Source organism: Nymphalis io, chromosome 11 (assembly GCF_905147045.1).
Source record: "Nymphalis io chromosome 11, ilAglIoxx1.1, whole genome shotgun sequence".
NCBI lineage: Eukaryota > Metazoa > Arthropoda > Insecta > Lepidoptera > Nymphalidae > Nymphalis > Nymphalis io.
In genome coordinates, this window is record NC_065898.1 from 5573309 (window position 1) to 5597434 (window position 24126).

The 24126-nt window shown below is 31.8% G+C and overlaps 1 protein-coding gene across 3 annotated transcripts in view; it reads left to right on the top strand.

Annotated features, from left to right (window-relative positions):
* LOC126771828 (rap1 GTPase-activating protein 1) overlaps positions 1 to 24126 on the top strand; it is a 296244-nt gene that overhangs the window by 138727 nt on the left and 133391 nt on the right. For 2 of the 3 annotated variants that reach the window (XM_050491949.1, XM_050491953.1), the window contains exon 1: positions 2770 to 2986. The exons of the other annotated variant lie outside the window; for it this stretch is intronic. Coding sequence is in view for 1 of the 2 variants with exons in the window: in XM_050491953.1 (XP_050347910.1) it covers positions 2961 to 2986 (26 nt within the window). In the remaining variant the exon portion in view is untranslated. Of the gene's footprint in view, positions 1 to 2769; positions 2987 to 24126 lie in introns of those variants that run through there. 3 annotated transcript variants of the gene reach the window in all.

A 24126-nucleotide genomic window follows, 5' to 3' on the forward strand; every position in this document is an offset into this window, starting at 1 on the left:
AGGTTAGGTTAGGTTTTCTAACCACTGATTCAAATTAATATTTAAATTTATTTTGCAATTTATATATATATTTTTCTTATTTGTTTCAGGTAAGATTTTAATGATTGCAACTTCACTGTTTTATTTTCGGTTAAATAATAAAATGGTAAGTAAATATCAATTAGTATTTTATTAAAGTTAAGCCCGCCAGATTGAGTTAGATATACCAGACGAGTGACATTTTAAATTAAATTTGTACTTCAAGTTACCCCGATCACTGAACTAATTTTCAACAAACTCGGGGTTAACTCGCTATCACAAGTGTAAAATCAAAGCGACATTGAAATAATTGCACCATAATTACTACAATTTAACTTTTATTTTATACTTAATGACAATAATTTCGCCAAACAATAATATTCAAATATTAAATCCAAGGATTCAACTGGCAAAGCTTTAACTATATTTAAAGCTAATATGTTTGAAAATAATTATCCTGCAGTATACACAACGTATGCAAAATGTACATGTGTGTATGTACACTATCTTATCCTAAGTGAATACCGGGTCTAAAGGTCCCAAGCACAGCAAACAAACCTCGTGGGTAATTTTAGAATGTTTGAAGTCCCATGTTGAGTTAATTACAGGTCAAACTGGGTTATGACCCTTTTCAAGTTTGTGAAGAATGGCTTAAGTGTATTTAGTATTACGCAGTTAGCAATTTGTTAGGTCATTGTACTTTAATTATATAGAAACCTCTTTGATATTACTGTAATTTGATAAGGCAGGTTTTTTTTTAAATAAATACGATATACGGTAAATGACCCATGAGATGAATAATGACGTCACGAATTCTTATTTCAAAACGATATCGTTCTACCGAGTATTTACATATTCTATTTAAAGTTTTGAACCATAATAATCTTTAGATTCAAGCTTGCTTTTGAATAACACTTTGTTGACTTCCTGCTGCTATCAGGAATAGCAATACCACGTGCTTGTTTCAAGCAGGCTCGACACGTGCTTAGCTTACAACATTATCAACGTATGCCATAAGCGAACGCAATCAGTACTAGCTTCCGAATAAGGCTAAGTGTTCAGAAAAAAAACTGTTGATCAAAACTTTGTTATTCCTCTTATAATTAATTAACTAGCACTTAATAGGGAATAATTAAGAAATAACAGATGCATACGTGAACCTTTTTACATAAAAGAAAATCAATAAGTTTTTTCTGGTGGCTTGTTTAAGTTGGTCTGGGTATTTAAACTCGATCGTCATTAGTTCCACTACTAGGAATCTTTATTATTGTTTTATTCCAATGTAAGGGTAAGTAGTTAATGTTATTACGGCTACAAAGGATATAACATTTTATATGTAATACATAAAATATTTGGAAAGGCCTCTATGACTATGGACACATGTCAACAATTATGATCAGATTGTCAGTCTGCCTGCCTTCTTTTGTCTGGTCTTGTTTATGTTACCTCGTTAATTATAACACTGGTTTGACGTAGTCAATATGTTTGTAATCTATTAAAAGTAATAGCCATAATGTCAATGTAAACGTTAAATGTTTTTTGCATTTATCGTTCCAATTAACCTTCTGAAAACAAAACGGTTATAATCCCAACCACACCCCTGTTAAGGTGCACAGGTGCTCGCGAATCAGTACACTGACCCCATTTCCCGAATTCATCGCCACGGGACGTCTCTGAGCCATTGTCGGTAATCTTTCCATCTCTTCCAAATTAGGAAGCTAAGAAATCTCGATAAAAGAACAAGGGTTACGTATATTTATAGCATCGTATATGGCGTAAGGCAAAAAATCAATTTAGAACTTTATAAAAACAATTTCGACCACAAACGAAAATTGTTTCGTACAAATTGTCTATTAAAAATAAATTATAACTTTTTAATACGTTTGTTTTTTCATTTAGAAGTTTATAATTTGTTTACGATTTAGAGTTTAAATCTAAAATGATAAACGAAACTTTTGTGTTTGTCTTAAACTTAGTACATTATTATAATTATTATTATTTGAAAGCAACATAATACATTGTTAGACAAGTAAAACCAAAGAAAACCTATCTTTTAGCATGCAAAATGAAAGTACAATTTATGCCTGGCTGTTGGTACTGAGGGACGTCTCCAGGTAGATTATCAGGGAATATTAGTATGCGTCGCGAAACTGAGTGAAGAGGCGTGTAGCATCAATAAGATACAGTGACTAACATACGACTAATGATGCCCCGGTGAACTGTTGGAATACATTACACCACACACCTAACACAGAAGTAACGGCAAAGAGCCCTTTGTTAGGACTTGGCTTGACTTGACTTTACTTTGTGTTTATAGTTTTTTTTCTTATTCAAACCTCAGTATTATTATAAAAATCTCACACGCCTATTTTAAAATGTTTATTTATGCGTGTTGTAGATTTTTTAATATGATAATTATTGGCTTACTTATTTGTATTTAAATTAACAATAATTTTTAAATAATCGATACAGTACTTTTAATTTAACAGAATTATTAGATATATTTGTTTTTTTAATTCAAACGTCATGCATGGTTAACATGACTTGATTAATTGTAATGCTTATTTACATAATAATTTATCGCACCCTCTTACCCTATATCGTTTATTTGTAAATTGTATGATGGATGCGTGCCTACCCCATGATCGCTGCATCTCCGGCGCAAGCGCAGCGAGCAACCGTCCGGTTACGACTTGCGTCCAATCAGCGTAGTGGAAGCTTCACTCAAAAATTAGTTGTTGTTCGGCTGCTCATTCGTGTGGTTGTGTTGCTCGTGCAATTCCTTTTTTTTTCGACTATCGAACTCTGTAAAGTTTAAAATATTTAATTGAATTCGTGAAATATGGGCACGAATGTGAAAATGTGCTTCATTTATTTTATGAATCTTAAATGTTGATGGATTTTGTAAGCCCTTAACAATTTTTGTGGCCGGATTGTTTACTATGGTGATCGTCAGCGTTTTTAACAGGTCAGTGAGAATTGTTAATTGATTGACAGAAAAAAAAATATAACTTTGATTTGCATGGTTTTTGAGCTTGATGTTTGTATGTATTTCAAACTATGTGAAGTCACTGTTTTGTTTACACGTATAAACTTATTCATGACTCTTCAAAGCATTTTTTTAAATACGTTTGCCTTAATTCTTTCTATAGTTCAAGAATATTCTTTTTGTTACGTTTGGCTAACTCGGTAATATCAAAGTTATGTATGAGCCCACATAACTGATAGGAACAACATTTACAAATTTATGTACTATCGCCTAATTACGAATTCATTTATTTAGTTACGTTGTATAAATTACGACGATATCGATAGTCACTACCCACCATTTTGTAATTATATTGTACTAAATGATGAACTTTATTTTCGTCTTAACTTACTTTATTTTTGAAATTTATTTCATCTCTTTTTAGTTCTAATGTATTTATGTGACTATAATACATATAAAAAAAGTTATTTTTATTTTTAAAATTCTATTAAAAAATAAATGATATGAATATCATTGCTTATAAAAATAATCCATTTATAATTATATATATATTTATTATAAGCAATGATGTTCAACAAATTTTTTGGTTTTTTTTTATTAGAATTCAAAATATAAACTTATCTAATATAAAAAAATCAAACCGCCCAAGTCTCATAACGCTCAAGAAAAAAAAACAAACAAACCTAAAGTGTTAAGCGCGTAGCTTCTAATTATACCTAGCAAGAACCATCTGTCATCGCAGTGCTATAATGTCCCCCACAGTTGGAACTATTCATTGACAAATGTCATTAACGTTTCATTACTACTACTGATGATTGAAATGTAATTATTGCGCATTATATAATCGCTTTTCATATATTAAAAGTATTTATAACAGATATTTCTTTATTCATAAGTTAATGTAAATCGGAAAGACATTTACAAGTCTAGAATTAATTACGTCTATTCTTATTTGTAACCTGTAAGGAGATTTAGAAAACTTTATATTATATTTTACATAATTTATTTTTGATTATAAAATTGTTTTAACTTTAAAATTCTGCTTAAATACTAGAATTAATTAATGTTTTTAGTGTAAATTATCTAATATAGCTATAATTTCGAGCGAGATATTTGTATTTTTTAGAATATTACAAAATATTCTCACGCCCGTTGTTTTTATTTCAAATTAAATGGGAAACAGTTATTACCTTTCCCTCTTATTCTCAACCGTCGCAAATGTTATACGATTTGTCACGGTAGCTCACTAACCAACATTTCACGAATCACCTGTCAATACTTTCCTGATATGCATCCGTCACCTTCTTCCGCTACCATTGGCATATTGCCGTCACACTCTGACGCGCTATGCCGTGTTCAATTTGTGCCTTTTTTCTCCCTTTTTTTGCAAGTTACCTCTTCCTCTTCGCTGAAATAATTCACAAATGAATAAATCATTATCCAATTCTGTACTAAGAACGTTAAATCCTATGTATGTGGTTTTAGAGTTTTATTTTGATTGGATATACTATTAATGTTTCGGTGCGTTTCCGACTACGCACGCGAAATGGAAACTGATCTTTGAATATGCATGTGCACGCATGGCATCGCCCAGCTGCACACTTCCATGCATAAAGTTGTTTCTCTCATAACCAAGTGTTCGATTATTGACTGCTGTCTTATGTCATAGATAGCCATTAGTGCGGTCGTGTCAGCATTTCAAGCATGATTGATTATATTACTCCCGAAACCAATTAATTACCACATCCAGTTGGCATCGTATTTCAATTTTAAAATGACTCATATTATTAACAGACTTCTTACTTCTTATTACGTTACACGAATTAAACCCAATTAAAGATCAATAATTTTATGGACAAGTGCCCGGTTAATGTTATGACGAATAACGACCTGCTGAACATAATAATAATAATTATTAATTAAATTGATAAAACATAGCAATGATTCTAACTTACGGGAAGTAGGTTTAATTTCTACAATAAAATTGTTGAATAGTAGATTTAAATTTAAGTGATTAGAACTATCTCACACCAAAAATATGAATAAAGTGAAACATTAGCATGATACGATTAACCTTAAAAACGGATTAGATGTTATTCCCATAGCATCTTACCGACCTTGATTCTACAGCAACTTATGTTAATTAGAAAAAATATGAGAAATGCATGAGAATCATAACTATAGAATGAATCAGATAACTCTCGACTGTAAGGCAGACTATATTAATAGAAATAATTAACAAGGATATGATATGTTCTAGAGAGATTTATAGCAGTTGTGGGCGCCATGTGTATATCAATCTTTATAGAACCTAATTATTGAAATAATGTCATTACAATGTGTTCTTTGTGAGGATACATTTGATTTGATTAAGTAATACTAGGTATTTATTAATATACTACTACTGGTGGTAGAGCTTTGTGCAAGCTCGTCTGGGTAGGTACCACGCACTCATCAGATATTCTACCGAAGATCAGCAGTACTTGGTATTGTTGTGTTCCGGTTTAAAGGGTGAGTGAGCCAGTATAATTACAGGCACAAGAGACATAACGTCTTAGTTCCCAAGGTTGGTGACGCTTTGGTGATGTAAGCGATGGTTAACATTTCTTACAATGCCAATGTCTATGGGCGTTGGTGACCACTTACCATCAGGTGGCCCATATGCTCGTCCGCCTTCCTATTCTATAAAAAAAATATATAATTATTTTATTTAATAAATACATTGATATTTAAAATGTAATAGTGGTTTTATTAGTAGTGTATATAGTGTTATTTAGATGAAGACATATTAGGTGATACTTCCATGCTAACATTACAAATAAAAAATTAAAATTTTACGTTTTTACAGATAATTTTATTGATAATTTAAAAATTAACCCCTAAGTAGGTTTGAAAATGACGTAATAATACAATTCGGATACGAACCCCATTTAAGGACAGTGTTACCAATGTAATACACTTGTTTTGAGAGTATACATCCTTAAGATATTTACTCTTAAATCATGATATGTAAGTCCATTCTTAAGAGTGGGACGTCTGTCCGCAATGAATCAGTGTCCTCGCCCACGGACATATTTACAAATCTTAAGTGTACAGAGCACATATTATACATTTTCTTCATTGCATTATAACCCTTATCATTCATTTATAAGGTCTAAGATAACTGCAACAATAAAAACGTTCAGGTCAAAGAATGTTAGTAAGTTAAAATAAATTGTATTGTACTATTCGTTCGAATTATTCTTATTACATGTTTTAAAATTATTTGCCGCCAATTTGACGTCATTTACACGTAGAAAGCTAATACAGTAAAGTACCCATGAATCATGAGCACATTCGTATCTAATTCGCTTTCACTGCGTTCGTTATACCAAACAGTAATAATATCACGTACAACATTATCCTAACAATGATATTCATATACAAATATATTTAAGACTTTCTTACAAAAAAAAACCTATTTTGTCTTGTGTGCTCTTAATAACATAATTCTTTATTTAAAAATTAATAAAAAAAGACAATATTATTAATATTAAGAACACGTATAAATTTAAACGAAACTAATAGCTCTTATTGAAAAAACGTTCAAAGATCTTAAAGTAAGTTGAGTGGAATGGAGGTTAAGTGGAAAAGTAAAAAAAAAATTACTTCGAATTATTTGAGTAGGGTAAGAATGAACACTACGAATACGTGAGAACGCATCCATAAATCGACGTCGTTTGAATAGTTAAACGAAGTTCCTAGAGAAATCTAACCACGAATGAATTAATGTGACTACCACAAAATTTCTACAATTAAAATGATTAACGAGTTATTTATAACAGTTATATACTTGGTGGTTGTATGTAGGTACCACCCACTCATCAGGCATTGTACTCTATTGTGAGTGCCATTGTAACATAATAGTTAACAAGATATAACAAATTAGTTAACAAGGTTAGTAGCGTATTGGCATTGTAAGGAATAATTAATATTTCTTACGGATCCAATTTTTATGTGGGGTGGTGACCACGTACCATTAGGTGGCCCATTTGCCCGTCTGACTACCTAGTACATAAAAAAAATAGAATTAGAAATTTATAATTAATATTGCGGTATTCAGTGATACTGATGTAACGATGAACAATATTTTTTAGCTTAGAACAATCAAGCAATAGAGTTGTTTATGTGATAAAATATAATTAATTTAAAATGAAGAATTTACAAGATAGTCGTAAATAATTAGCGCGATTAAGTGATTGTAATGGAAAGTAGTTTCCACCTCACGCTATCTGATAGAAATTTATAGTCTGGGAATTAATCTTATAATGAAATAATATTATGTATGACTGTCCTTGCTGGCATTTAATTAATTGCAGATATAAACGTTTTTATTATCTTCGGCTCAAGAAAAGACGAGGGAAATTTCGAGAGCCGGTGCTCTTTATTTTATGTTAGCTATTGTTTGCTTAAAACTTTAAATTTACTTATAATTAAAGACAAATTATTAAAATACCGTTTATACAATTTTATAGTGCCTCGATTTACGACGCAAAGTGAGATAATGTAATAAGAATGATTTTCATTGCGTATTTTTTTTGTTATTACTTTTACTTTTCTAAATTATATATTTACGTACGTTGCTTTTAATCTGCGCGCTCATGCTTCACATGTTGTTACTTTTAATTAGGAAAACATTTCACACTTTAACGATATTCATTATTCTTATAAAATGTAATCATGTGTTTCATTTTATTTTGCGTTAATAATGATATCATTTTTTGTTCAATTTCGTTTAGTATCTTTTTCACCACCAATTATTTATGATTGTCAAATGTATAATCAATAATAACCATTAATCGGACACATCTTTTTGCGGAAATATAGAAAGAAGCGAATAGGATGAATACGCAAAAATGCCCCCGGTATATTTCGATAGGAAATTGGACTAACAATGACGCGTTGTATATGCCTATTGTGTTTCCCATCTGTCATTGAGGGTTTCAATCACTCCTGTACTTGATAATACTAGGCTTGCTTCACATACGCAGCGCGCCTGCACAAGATTCGCTGTATTATTAGAAACAAGAACCAATAAATAATGTTCGGCACACGCGCTTGCGTCAAAAGTAATATAGCTATTATTGAACTCTCCGTTTTTTTTTTCTATACTCCCCACAATCGGATAAATTTATTTATTACTCTAGCAGTAAAATCGTTGTAAGGGGCACGATTTACGACTTAGTTTATTTCGTTGTGGAGATCTGTGATGTCTGTCAGTGTTCTCTTTGTTAGTAGCTCGTTAATCTTTAGGTTGTCGAACGATTTAATTACTCGTACTCTACTTAGGAAAATTGTTTAACTGTTATTTAAATTTAATCTACTTTTATCTTTAGAGTAATTCGCGGTTCTAACCGCACTCAATTTTGCAGGCCCGGACTTAAATATCCAATGCCCCTAGGTATTTCGTCATTTGAGGCCATCCTCCATTCCGTAGCGGTTAGAGCAAAATGATATTATTTTTGGTTGGATGGGGTCCCTCGGCTGGCGGGGCCCCTAGACCGCTTCCTTGTAGGCCTAGACATAAATCCGGCGTTGCAATTTTGATATGTCTAACAGGCCTATTGTTTGTTTGTGGATAAAGTCGGCGAGTCGGTTGACGTTTACGGTTATTGCTTCGCTGTAAAGGATAGTAGCGTAAAGTTATAGTAAGCATATAACCTTCCATTAAAACGAGCTATGTAAAGCAAAATATTTTTTCCTTATCGGCTTAGTAGTTCCTGAGATTAGTGCGTTCAAATATAAAAACGTCTAAGATTGATAATGTTTATACAGGTATTAAGTTATATATTTATATATAACTTAATACCAATAATAATAATAATATAAAATTATATAAATATTGCCGTTCAATGACATTGTCATAATCTTGAATTAATATTATATAATTAATTAGTCTTTCAATTAATTTTGGTCCCGTTTTAAGATTTAAGATACTAAATTGCATATCCTTGACTTTAACTTTGTATTATGATGGTTTTCATGAATGTTTATATTTCTAATAAAAAAAAAAACAATTGTAAATATATTTATTTAAAAACGAAATAATAATAGACTGAACACTACTAAAACCCATAATATTATACAAAGCATAATATGTTTATTACGCATATTTATAAAGGGGAGTATTGATTCGGATGATTTCATTGTTATACGAATTATGAATATTTTATGGCTTATCCGCTATTTCACATTGAATGCGGTCATTGTTGGAGAGCAAAGCGGTTCCCCATTCCGATCATTCCGACTGAATAACTGTCCCCGTAACCTCTGTCTATGAACGAATGATATTAGGACGCAAATTGACCGTTAATAAACAACAACCAAAGCCTATCACAAATCGTCCATCTTAATTTCCATTGATAAAGATATCAATACTTTCATTTCGTATTTACCGGCCATTGTTATAATACTTGCTGAATACGTTGCACCGTCCGAAGTAAGATTATATCAAACAAATAGAAAGTAAAGTCGATCTTCTCCTCGTAATCATGTATTTCTACTTGAATTAATTTTATAATTGCGTTATACATTTCTTGCGTCAAGTGATTTTAAATTATTCCCATTTAATGTATTTCAGAAAGAACATTTAGTATTAATATAATGTTCGCATTCATGTTTATTGTTAAAACGACCGTGACTCGGCAATAGAATTTAAATTTAACGACGGTAATTTACAAGGTTGTAGATTTTCACTCGATTATTTCTTTGGTGATAAAGATGAAAATGACTTTTTTTATGACATTGTGATGTCAACCGTAATTAAGCCGATTTAGATTATCGATATATACCTTCTGCTTACGGTACCTACCTTTTTAACGGTATTATAATCGGATTGTCATGATTTGGTGTAACAAAAATCGTGGTTATATTCGATTCAAGTTAATCGGAAATAATCGCGTTTGTGTATGAGTTTGTAGCGGTTTATATTACTTTTACGCTTCCGTTTAATAATTTTTCTAAATGAATTGTAACGGTTATTTATTTCAAAGTAGATCAAGCAATTAGAATTTTATATTTAAAATAATTTATCAACTACTTATTACTTTATTTACTATATCTTTTTAAATTTGTTTTTACTTTTTATAAAATATAAAAAAAATATCAGTATGAAAGAAAAATATTGCTTTTTATAATTTTATTTATGTTCAGTTTTTCACCAATTTAAATAAGCTTGTTTATTTTATAGACTGTCTTGTTGGTTTAGTAGCTATCTTTATAAGGCTGCACATAAATACGAGTATTCGTTAAAAGTTTCCAACGTTTGTAGTGGTAATTTCTTTAACTCAAAACTTTTTATTTGCGGCCTTTTAAAAGTCTTGGCGCTTTGTGCAAGCCATTCTGCGTAGGTAGTACCCACTCCTCAGATATTCTGCCGCTAAACAGCAATACTTAATATTTTTCCATTTGAGGGTTGAGTGAGCCAGTGTAACTACACGGGACATAACATTTTAACGCATTATACGACCACATATGTTCACCAACTTTTTTTTTTTGTTTTTTTTTTTTTAACGCTGGAAAAATGCATTACGCGTTTCCCCCATGGGAACAGTGGTCGGGTATGTGGGGCTCGCCGATGTCCGAGGCGCTGAGTGCGCCCCGAACAACGGAATACCCACGAAAAAAACAGCGGTATCCTTTCCGTCATAACGAGGAGCGCCACGGGATCGCTTTTGCATGCAATGCCGTGGCGCTCACATGCTACCGTTTTTTTTTATGTCATATGTTCACCTACCTCTGATATAAAAAAAAGTTTATTTTCAATTAACTTTCTTTCGCTTTACACAACCCATTTTGTACAATTGGACGTCGATTGTGTAAACATTATCTTATCACAACGGAAAGGTCAGCGCGAATAGATTCAAACTTCCTAACAACAAAATTAGTGTTTGAAAACTAAACGAATTTTATCACTAACCTTTGGAGCGATATTTTTAGTTTAGTGATATATTTAGTTTTTTATATAGTCGATAAGATAATAGTTTTAGTTGTAATCAAAGGTAAATAAACTCAGTATAAATAATTAATTATTTATTATACTTGGAAGTTTCGCTTCGCCTTTGTTCGCCTCCACTAAGTCAACTAAACCAACTTTGTTATTGGTTTGTGTTGAATGTTTGACCTGCTTGTCAGTTCTCTCTATACATACTTTGTGCTTTAGTTTATAATCGATACTTAGAATTAAATACTCGAATCGTTTATGAAATGTAAACGATTTTTATAACATTATTTGATTAATGATTTTAACGCTTATCACTCTTGAAATAAGAGTTATTTTTATAGAAATGGTTGAATACATTGGAATTTACTTTATCTTTAAACGAAATAACTGTTTGTTTGTCACGCGAGATTGAGATCCATAAATCTATATCGAAGCGTTTTCGCTATTTTGAACGGATGAATAAGAAATAAATTATTTATAGAAATGAATTGCTTTACGTAAACGAAAATCACAAGCAAATTTGAATAAATATAAAATTTTATACTTATCCAGAAATCGTGGTTTATTGATATATTTATTTTTAAAAGAATGCGTGAGTGCTAAGGTACAAAAGAGAATTGATGTGTAAATAACAAATCTTACGCTGACGTCATCTGACGCTCGAAATCTTACGCTTACTCGACGCTCGAAGTCTCAGTTAGCCTTACCATGTACCGATTACTAGAATGTTTACACAACAATAATATTTTATATTAAAATTGTTAATAATAACCGAATTAACACTATACAACAATGTTAATAATTTTAACAAGTAAGCGGTGACCTGGTGATGCTTTATCCATCCGTTTCTCTATCTATCAATCGCTCCTCCCACTCATCACGTGACCCGGGAAGTATGCACCATGTTATTATGGGAATGTTAAGCGTAGACCGAAACTTGGACCTTTAAAACCTTGACAATATTTAACTAACAGAGTGGTTATAATTTGTTATATACTGAAGATATTGAACCTGAAGAGACGTGGAAAAAGCAAAAAAAAAATATTGATATATATCGTATCTATAATGTTTGGGAAAATGGATATTGATCTTAATATTTTTAATGGATATGGTGCTCTAAAAATTAAGGTGAATTTAACCAAATTTGCTCAATCAGGGGTACGGAAAGGACTTAACACTCTTCCCCTTAACAAGTGGGCGAAGTCGCGAGTGGAAACTAGACTTACAATAATATCAAAGTACAAGATTAACTTTTAAAGTAGAACATGAGTAATAAGACTTCCTCTTGCAAAGATCACTGCAATAACCATGAGCCAATAGAAAACAAGGCCTATTCTGTAAGAGCAAATTCGAAACTCACCGCAGAAAACGGTCGAGAAATATTAGGAAGTGATATGCGACTTTGACCTTAATAATTATAATATTTTAACAATACACGAATCAAAATAGTATATATATCAAAAGTCGGTTGTCAACATTTTACGGGTAAGTAATAAAGTAAGTTCTTACAGGATAGCACTGCGATTTCATAACGATGACAATATGAAAATTTTACAGTACTACTAGTTTTTGCCCGGCTTGTGATTTTGGGCATCCTATATCATTTTCTGTACACCTGACAACGTGTATGCAAAATTTCATTATAACAGGTTGAGTAGCTAAAACGAGAAAGCGTAAAAAAACAAACAAAACACTCGCATTAATAATATGACTAAAGATTTTCTTATGTGATAGAAATTGCAAAAACAGCATGTCCGTATGTTATTACATTATACGGTGTTGATTACTAAGTAGGTGGTAACTAATTTCGTTATTTTCACAGATAAGAGATATTTCTTTTAGTGATCATATACGTACATACATTCGTACTGATATTGGTCGTCGGCTAATGTTAGTGATTCGCTTCGTTTTCGAATGGATTGATGGATGAATGGATCGATGTCACAATGATTTGAGACTAGCTATCACGTCATCATTATAAGTCAATTCTTTATCTAATCTTCACACAAAGAGGCTATTATTAAATTGTATTTATAAAATATAAATAAAACATAATTTTATTTCGTAAAATGAATACAGACCAAATCTCCCACTACGACAAAATATGTCTGTATTTTGTCTTAGTGGGGGCTTTGGTCTGCTTCAACTATCGAATTTCTTGTTCCTTTTTTTTAAATCATGTATAAAAGTTCTTTCTTATGTCAACACACTTGATAAAAAACAAACTTAAAAATAATCAGAATTCAGATCTCTGTTCTGACCAAAAAATGTGAATATTTGTCTAATAATGACGATTAATGGAAATTAAAAAAAAACTAATAGAATGTCCTGGGATCGTTTACTTAAGATGGAGATACGAAAGTAGCTCTGTCTATTAATTACGTTATATTTTCACGGCTAAACCACTCAACCGATTTTGATGTAAAGTGGTATGAAGTAATCTTGAACAATAAGGAAGGACATAGGCAATTTTTTCTACCTAACATCTGACACAAAATCGTCCGCCCCCTCAAAGACGCGTCCCAAACTACGAAAACTAGTGATTTATAGTTATATATTATTTTATATATTTTTTTCAATTTTGAATTTTTATGTGCTTATTTAAGTCGACAAAGCTTAGAAAACCAAAACTTACTAAATAAATTTACATAATTGGAATAATTTTGTCAATAAAACGCTATATTACGGCTTATTTTGTTCCATTGTTTAAACAGATGAAGATAAGTGTATCCAATGTGGGTTTGCTTATGTTAAGTAACACGTGGGCGCGTAATGTACGATGTGCTGATATCTTCATACTGAATTATGGTTATTTCAATTGAGTCGTGCTAAGTTTTTATTGCTGTAATGAATGTTAAGTAAATAAGGTTCGGATAGACATTTTAATGTTAACATCGTGGTCTTATTAAATGGAACGTGAACAATGAAAATTTAATTAATATACTGCTAACCTTAAATATCTTGAAGAATAAATATCTTTGAATTTATATAATTAAACCTCCGCGTTTTTTTTTTTAATTTTTAGTTAGACTGACGAGCAAAATGTTTCTCTCCTTATTGACATAGACACTATTAGAAATATTAACCATTCTATCCTATTTACATTATTATATGGAAAAAAATGTTGTTTTTTAGGTTTGTTATTACACTGGGTGGTATTGTTGTTTGGTGGTAAAATAGCTGCTGAATTGCTAGTACAGAATCAGTCTTGCCTAAAGCAATTAACCACCAGGTAAGCACAATTTAAAAACCACTTAATAAAATAATTAAAAACATAACGATATTTTATTTATAAAAATTATGCGTTTGTGTTACGAATGTTTTTTTTTTCTATGCATTGTAAAATTTGAATTCAACATAATTCTCTAATGCCAGATTTCAGGCAAAGGGTTATATATCTTTTCATTGAACAATAATAATTTGTCAATTCCTATTGTTTGATATTGAGATTTCAGTTTCGACTCTAGTATAAGAGAAAATGGCGAAATATTTCGAATTATATAAGCATTCTAAGCCGTCCATTGTGTCCAATGTGGTCAGGTTTTGGCACGTGAGCAATGCCTGCCCACATCTTCTAAGGGAACAATGAAAACGTGATTCCGAAAAGGTTTCTCTAATATGCAAACCGATACAATCTTCGTGGGTGACAATAAGTTTCCTAGACGCTGAATTTATCGTTTACGATAAATTATTTTACAGTGATTCTTTGAATATTCAATATATACTTCGTTTAAGCAAATACTTGTAGAGTTTCTTGTTAATATATATGACATTAGTGTCGTTGTATAGGGTGACGTTGGTGTAGGTAACCCCTGCCGATCACGGTAGCCCGTGAGCGCCACGGCATTAGCATGCAGAAGCGATCCCATGGCGCTCCTCGTTAAGACGGAAAGGGTACCGCTGGTTTTTTTAGTGGGTATTCCGATGTTCGGGGCGCACTCGGCGACTTGTACACCGGCGAGCCCCACATACCCCTACTGCTCCTGCGGGTGAAACGCGTAATGCGTTTTTCCAGCGTTAAAAAAAAACTAAAAAGTAAAGTAACTGACAGACAGAACTGTTTTCGAACTTATAATATTATAGATGTTGCCTATAACAATATATTTGAAGCTGAAATTCTTTTAAATAGGTAATTCAATCCGATGAGTATAAAGTTTTATAAGGTGAATTTGTTAAAAGTAGTTTTAATTTATTTTTGTTCCTTTTTAATATTACTGAGTATAACATCTATCTACATGATAAACGATATTAATTTTGAAAAAATAATTGTTTTTCAGCAAAAGGGGTTATTTGTACTGCAACACTATTTTAGATCGATGCCAAGTATACATGAAGGAACATAGGCGTCGTGTAGTATTATATGTCGAACATATAATACTGCTCACCCTGTGGTAGGGCTTTGTGCAAGCCCGCCTGAGTAGAAATCTACCACCTACTTATTACATATTCTACCGCCACACAGTAACAATTAGGGTTGCTATGGTCTGGTCATTACATGTTAATTCCCAAAGTTGGTGGTGCATTGACGATGTAAGGAACAATTAATATTTCTTGCAGCTCCAATAATTGCCAAGGTGGCCAATTTATGAACAGGAAGGCTGACTTTTTATTTTGACAAAAAAAAACTCAACACATTGTTTTCATCATCAATCAATGATGATCAATTTTGAGTAAGAGGAAAAAATATGGAACTATATAACTCCTTAAGAAGGTTTATAGAAACTTCAAAAACTAAATCAATAATAACAATCGCTTTCACAATCAAACTGGTTAAATATTGACCAAACAATAACCAATGCAATTTACCTACGTAACATTCTACCGTACATTTAATAACTTCATGGCTCATGAAACCGCGTATAAAGCACGCTGTTTAGATTCCAGAATAAGCGATTGGTTCCGGACTTTACTTAGGCTTAAGTCCCGCGATTTCACAGTTACCCGTTTTAATCTATGTGATTTATCGATTATCTGTGCACGGTTATCGTTTGTTATTTATTGTACGTGCTATCAAAATGAAAGGGAAATATTTATATTGAGGAATCGATTTTTTATTTAACCTTCGTATCTAAACGAAATTAAATAAAAACCAATCGAATTATAGCTTTAAACGAATAAACAGTAAGTACCTAGTTAAAAATTTATTGTTTTTTTTTAAATTTTTTACTATAAGACATAAAAAAAAATATTTTTAGTCTATAAAAGGACAGTAGACAAAAAACTATAAAGTCCATAGAAGGCTCGTATCGTTTTATGATCGATTTGTTATCAAGGAAGTGCAAATATAAACATTTTGTTACAATTATTAAAATCTAATCGATACGTATACCATATACGTATAACCAAAATATAACCCACATATAAACAAACCGGTTAAGTCGATGGCACCACATTTGGATCTTGTTGTCTAATAATAATTTGAATATAATTGTGAGCCAAATATATCAAATAAAAACGAGGACAGGAAACGACAGGTAACTAATTTATAATCGATAATTTAATCGATTCGATATTTTTTATTGTGATTATATTATTTAAATGATCAAATGATTATCTTTTATTTTATATTAATTTTACTCCAATTTACAATTTAAGCTGATTCTTTATTTACTCTCTACATGTTTATAGTATTTATTTATCGATTAATTAAATCACCAACAAAATTTACCACTGCTCCCCTTCTTTTAACGCGGGCTAAGTCGCAGGCGAAAACTTGTATAACTAATATTAAAGTGTATGTATTTAATATTTTGCATTGCAATGGTTTTTAATTTGTTACTTGCCAACAGTACGATCTAAGATGTTATCTATTCCTTTCAACAAATACATATGCATGTAAAAAAATAATAATAATAAAGATCTAGCAATTGAATTGAAGGGTCAGTGGCGAGCAAACACCATCCATATTAAGATCCCATTGTCATATCATCAACTGGAGTCGTACCTAAAAGCCTACAACGTAGCCTTGATATGTTACAGGTTCCTGAACACACTCATCATTTATTCCAAAAGGCAATCATCCTGAACACATGCCATGCCGCCTCACTCGCAAGTTCCTTACGACTTCATCCATCTCATCTCCTTATACGATCACCTAGCCCTTACTCGCGCTTGGCTACGGCCCTTTGTTTAGGTTTTTGGTAACTCATACGAGAGAAAATGTATAATAAGAATATAATAATAATGTTCTACAGACCGATTTCGGCCAGGGCAGCCAATCTCAATAGAGATTACACACAGAAGTTTTTGAGTTCACAGAATTTTCTGACGGAAAACCCAATAACTTTTTACTGGCCCGACCTGGGAATTGAAACCAGGACCTCCGGGTCTGCGGTCTTACATCAAGCCACTAGACCAACGAGGCAGTCACATATACATGTATACACAGTAGATATATAGTATCCACCCAGGAATGCTCTGCACAAACCCATATGAGCAGTTCTTCTTGTAAATCCTAATATTTCTCTGCATATAGTTTCGTATGGATATTTTCACGTATATACCTTAGCAACAAGTAGGAACCTTCGAGTATATAAATATCCATCGGGGAGCCCTTCGGCAAAAGACAAAATGTCGAAGTATTGAGATTTATCGGCAGGATTATTCCTATTCTCCGTTATCAGAGGGGGAGCGAACATCGGTTCGAAGCATTACTCAATACGCTGTGTAGAAATCACAATAAAATATGCACACGTGTTTGAGTTGATATAAAATGTAGACTTATATTATTAAATACTTGTTTTCATATTGTTTGTTTATATTCATTATATATGCATGTATCGTATAAACATTTCGTGATTGTTATTTAATGTCGCAAAATACTTGTACTATTAAACTTAAAATATCAAATATCCGACTAATATATTTACTTATTTGTGAATGTAATGCCTACCAACCTCCTCTTAACGAGAACGCTTGAAGCGTATTCCACCATTTACTAGGTGGTGGCTTTGTGCATGTCTAGGTAGGTACCACCGAAAGAAACCACTAAAATATACAGCAATAAATATTGTTGCGTTCCGGTTTAAAGGATGAGTGAGTCAGTGTAACTACAGGCCCAAGGGAAAATTTTGTACTCAAGGTTGGTGGCGCATTTTGATGTAAGGAATGGTCAATATTTCTCACATCGCCAATGTCTATGGGCGGTTGTGACCATTTAACATCAGGTAGCCCTTACGCCCGTCCGACGCTCTATGTAAAATACAAACATAAAAAACCACACTGCTTCAATGCAGGTTGATTACATATAGTATTATGTCAAAATTGCATTCAATCCATGCTTCATCGTGCTTATTGGTGAAACTTCTACCGAGCACGAGATGCATTATAAACACAAACTATGCACTTAAAAATGCAATAGCTTGTATAAGTGATCTTCAGACATGATCTAAGTTTAATACCCACTTAGCTACCTCTGCTTGGATGGGGGGATACTATTATATTAATAAACAATATCTTAATTGAAACTGGTGGTAGGGCTATGTGCAAGTTCGCCTAGATAGGTACCACCCACTCATCAGATATTCTACAAACCGCAAAACAGGAGTACTTGGTATTGTTGTGTTCCAATTTTAAGGGTGAGTGAGCCAGTGTAATTATAGGCACAAGGAACATAACATCTTATTACCCAAGGTTGGTGGTGAATTGCCGATGCAAGCGTTGGTTAACATTTATTTCAATGCCTATGTCTATGGGCGGTGGTGACCACTTACCATCAGGTGGGCCATTTGTTCGTCCTTCGTTCGTCCTTATCTATAAAAAAAGGATTCATCATTCAAGACGGATCACCGTATATCAGTTTTTACAATACCCGAGTGAGTAGCGAAGTGACTGCTAAAAGCATAACACAACTGTTTGCACTTGCAGCATTTGTATTATTTAAAAATGGAATCACATTACCCTTACTAATATTTTAGTAATTTACGTATCAACCTCTAAATATTGTTTAGAAGATGATTAGTTTAACAATGTTGACTTCTTCTTTTGAATGTGAAATCAATTATGTCAGAAAGAGAGAGTAAAACACCCACAAAACGACGTTTATAATGATAAGTACTGCCGTTAATCGTATTTAGTAAAAATTTCACTGAAAAAATGTTTATTGAAGCTCTTATTTTAATACAGTATAAGTGTGTAAATATGCGCATAAAATATATTGCGTGTAAGTGATAGTATGTGTTGGATTCAGCGATGCATGTCATTGCTGACTCATTCATCTTTAGCAGTAAAGCTCGTCACAGACCGTATGAATTTTTTTTTTCGAATAGTCGTATCTCACCAGACGTGCTGTATCTTTTTTATTATTTGGATGTTTTTATATACAGGGACTATCAAAATCTAAATTTTAGGATTTAGGTACAAGTATTCATTGGATTCTAGTATGAAAACTTCTTCATTGACTCGGAATATTGGGTGCCAGTTGTCCTTTTGGTCTATTTGGTTATTCTGATCATGATGGGTCATCTCTATTATCGGTCGTCATTTCAAGGCCCAGAATCACATTTGTAATCCCCGTTCCGTTCCGTTTTCGTTCTATGGAGGTAGATATTACAATATAATATTTTATCTTAAGATAAATAATCTCTTATTACTTATAATAAGTTAATAAAACATTTCAATTTACACACAGTAGCGATAATATTTGAAGTAATAATATCTTAACAATTTAACTTTTATATTAAGATACAAAAAAGTGTCCACGTTATTAAAAATGTGTGATAACTTAGAACGACATACTTTTTGTATTATTGTATCCTAACATTCATGATTATAATAATTACATCTACATCACTTGCTTAACACAGTAATAAAATCTATTGTAAAACATAATTGTAATGGTTTTGTTGTAAACTTTTAAACGTGATATCTCAAATAAGGTATTGTATTAGTACATACGTACATTAGTATTATGACCGGAATTAAAATATAAATTTTAAATATATTTTAACATTGTAGAAATAAGTCTAAGGTGCAATTCTTACTTAAGACGGATCACCGTATATCAGTTTTTACAACGCCAAGTGCGTTCATCGTTTTTAATCGGAGTAAGCATTGAATTGTTGTTCTTTTCATTTTTTTTTATTGACTGTAATAAGTGAATTTAACGCTCAAACTCAATCTATAGTAATATTATAAATTCGTAAGTAATCCGTCTATGCGTTACGCTTTTAAGGCTAAACCGCTGAACCGATTTTCATGATATTTGATATGAAGCGAGCTTGAATTCCAAGGACGGACAAAAGCTACTTTTTTATACCTGACATCTGGCAGAGGAGACTAGCTTTCTAGTATTTAATTTAGAAAGTTCGATGTACAAAATATGTATTTATAATAAATATAAGACGTCATAAGAAACCCTGTTTTGTTACCGTTGTGTGTCGGAGGAAAATCTGAGACACGTCCCGCATGTAAACCGCAGTCAAGGACCGTGGCTAATTAACTTCCGAAGCCCGTTATAACTTGGTCTACCTCGGGCACTATAGCATACAATTCGAAGTCCCTAAAGTGCTCCGATGATACATAAATTTTACAACACAAACACACAACCTCTTACACAAAATCTTAATAACATTACACTCAATTCGGTTCTTACGAGCACTTTTGAATTTTTATAAGATTTAATTAAATTTAAAGTAACTAATTCCGAATGTATTTTGTAGCTAGAATATTTTCATCTAAATAAAATACATCGAGAAATATAATGTATCTGATGATTTTGGCATTTTTAATACGTAAAGTATTTGATAATTTTTATATATAATAAATTCGTTGATATTCGTCAATAGTGTGGTTGAAACAGCAAGCAAGCGTTTGCCCAGTACAAGCATATGCGTATTTTATGCGTTACTACATTAAAGCTAAATATCTTGAAATTTTTCACCAGACGAGTAAATGGGCTTCCTGTGTCACCTCCTTTCATTACAGTGTAAGAAATATGATCCATTCCAAGTATCATCCATATATCATAAGATGTTTCACTTTTACTGTAAAAACACTGGCTCAGTACCACTTCACCGCGATAAAATGACTGACGTGCACAGAGCACTACAGCCAGAGAAATTTCATTCATTCCATTCATTCACCTCGTTAGGTAATCATTATCCCTTGACACAGAGTAACCTTTGCGTGTTCACTAGTAGATAATTTGTTATTCAAATACGTGCATCTAATTAACTCTTAAGTATTTACTTAGCAAGAAAACGATTATCAGCAGTGTTATTCTGTAATTCACTTACATATAAATAAACGTTATTCAGCGGATTTATTTAAACAATGCTGTGTCTTCTTCTTTCGAATGTCAAATCAATAATGAACGAAAGAGATAAATCATTGTTTAACTAAACTAAAGGCCGTAATTTCACTCTTTCGATTATCATTGATTTGACATTTAAAAGAAGAAGACAGCATTTTTAACTAATCCGTTCTAAGCAACATTTATAAGTAAAGCCGTAATTACTTGTAAAGGAATTTGTTCCATTTTTAAATTAATACCAATTTCGCACGTTTAAACGACAGGCGTTCTATTCTGTAAGATGTCACTTCGTATATCACTCGTGAAATGCTTAAAACCGATTTGTGTATGATAATCTATTTTGTTGCGTATCTCCTTATGTGCTTTAATAACTATAGTAAATCGCATATAAGTATCTGACATTTCACGATCGTATTCAACGGTGAGTTTCAAGTTTGTTCTTATAGAATAGCACTATATGAGAAATAGTGATCGGCACGCGACTGACTCGATAAATAAATTTAACTAATCTTGAGTTTTTTTTTGTTAAATAATAAATAATGAAACGAGTGAGTTTTATAAAATCATTTTCGAAATATAAAATAGTTTATTTAGCTAAATGTAAACAAATATACTGTATTTTATAAAATGTTAATTGTTTATTATAATTACTGCTATAATTTTGATTACATTACTTATAATTTTATGGAATTTACATTTAGGATACGTTGTTCAGTAACACTCTTTCTGTCATCATAGATTTGACATTCGAAAGAAGAAGACAGCATTGCTTAACTAATCACCCCGAAAAGAAATTTTATTAAAAAAAGCATTTATATTTTATATTAAACTAAACTCAATTTATGAAAAATTAACAACCTATCATTATTATATTAAAATTTAAAGCGATATTAGGTACAAATATTATTATCAAAATTTGATTAAATATTAAGCAGACATTCACCTGACAAAGTTAGTCTAAGGTCCTAAGTTCTAAGTATTTTGACCTCCCTTTACGCAAAGTGATATTAATAACACTAGAAAGTTGAGGCACCTGCACGTTTCAAAAAGATTTTGCTCGCTACACTTTCAAATTAGTTTTAGCAATTTTTCGTATATGATCGTTGTTTTAAGATAAATATTTCAATTAAATTCAAGGGTCGGCCATCTTTTTTTTATTGAATATAACAGACTCGTAAATTGGACTAAAATTTTATGTCCCTTGTGCTTGTAGTTACACTGCCTTACTCGCTCTTAATATCGAAACACAATACTCAGTTTTGCTATTTAACGGTATAATAAATAATAAGTGGTTGGTACCTCCCAAACGGAATTCCATAAAGCGTTATGGAATAAAGCCCTACCATCAAGTGACATAATGGTGATATCGGTGATGATGATATCCTTGCGTAGTTATATACTATGGTATATATGGCACATATGGCTGAAGATAAAATTATTTTAAAATGGTTAAGACATTGTTTCTATATTTAAATTCATAAATAGATATTTCACAAGCGGATTTTCAATATTATTAAACTCGTGGTCTATACAAATAAAAATATATACTTAGATATAACAAAAAACAGAATAAATAAATACCTGGTATTTTTTATATTTTTTTTAACTAAAACACGATATGTTTTTTTAAATATCGAATATCGGAATGTGTAATCTCCACGAATCGCGAAATGTTGAATGAATTTTAATAAAAATATATTCAACGTATACTGTTTTTTTATTCTCAAGCATGATATTCTCGAGAAACAAATCAAATAAAAATATAACTTTATCAAGTAGGCTCTCAAACTTTTAAAGTAAAAACGTACCTAAACCTCAAACAGCTTATCTCAACCAGCAAGAATCTATGTAACAATTGAAAATACATCGTCAACTATGCGCATTTAAATGAATGTAAGTATATAACCCATTTTCACACTTTTTTATCATTTATATAATCTTGTATTGACGTTTAAAAATATTTGCGGAATTGTATTATAGAAACGAATACCCCAGGCAGTATGTATTGACTTAGCGGGGACAAAAACTCGATCTTAAAGTTTTTGGTTTCTTTTTATGTTCTTACAACATAATTAAAGAATTTAATATTAGAGGTACACAATATGTTACACGTTGAATAGTCTTCCCCCGGTAAATTGTGAAACACGGGTGACAGCCGAGATGGCCTAGTGGTTAGAACGCGTGAATCTTAATTGATTGTCGTAGGTTCAAATCCGGGCAAGCACCACTGAATTTTCATGGGCTTAATTTGTGTTTATAATTCATTTCGTGCTTGACGGTGGAGGAAAACATCGTGTGGAAACATGTATGTGTCTAATTTTATTGAAATTCTGCCACATGTCTCTTCTACCGACCCGCATTGGAGCAGCGTGGTGGAATAAGCTCCAAACCTTCTTACTCATGGGGGAGAGGAGGCCTTAGTATTAGCCCAGCAGTGAGACAATAACAGGCTGTTACTTAAAGCTGAAAGCTGAAGTTGGAGTGTCAGTCATCTTGTGCTTATCTATCTATTTTAATGTCCTTTTATATACCGATTTAGCCTAAACATTTAATCAAAAATACTTTAGATATATATTCAATACGAGTAAATATTTAAATTATTAGGTTAAAAAGTTATTTTGAAATCCCAGACATACACTTAAATTTTATTTATTTGTATAGATGAAAATATAAAAGCATTTTTTTATCTATTTATCTTGATTACTTGGAAGTGAAATCAAACGGGCACATTTTATTATTTTAATTAAAATAGCCTACAAAATAAAATATTACAGCGTAGTTAAAATATAGCAAGCTTAATCGATTTTTTTATTCAAACCTTATTTTAGGAAATATTTCATATAAAAACATTGAAATGAAAAAGGTAGTCGGCTCAGGAATCGATTT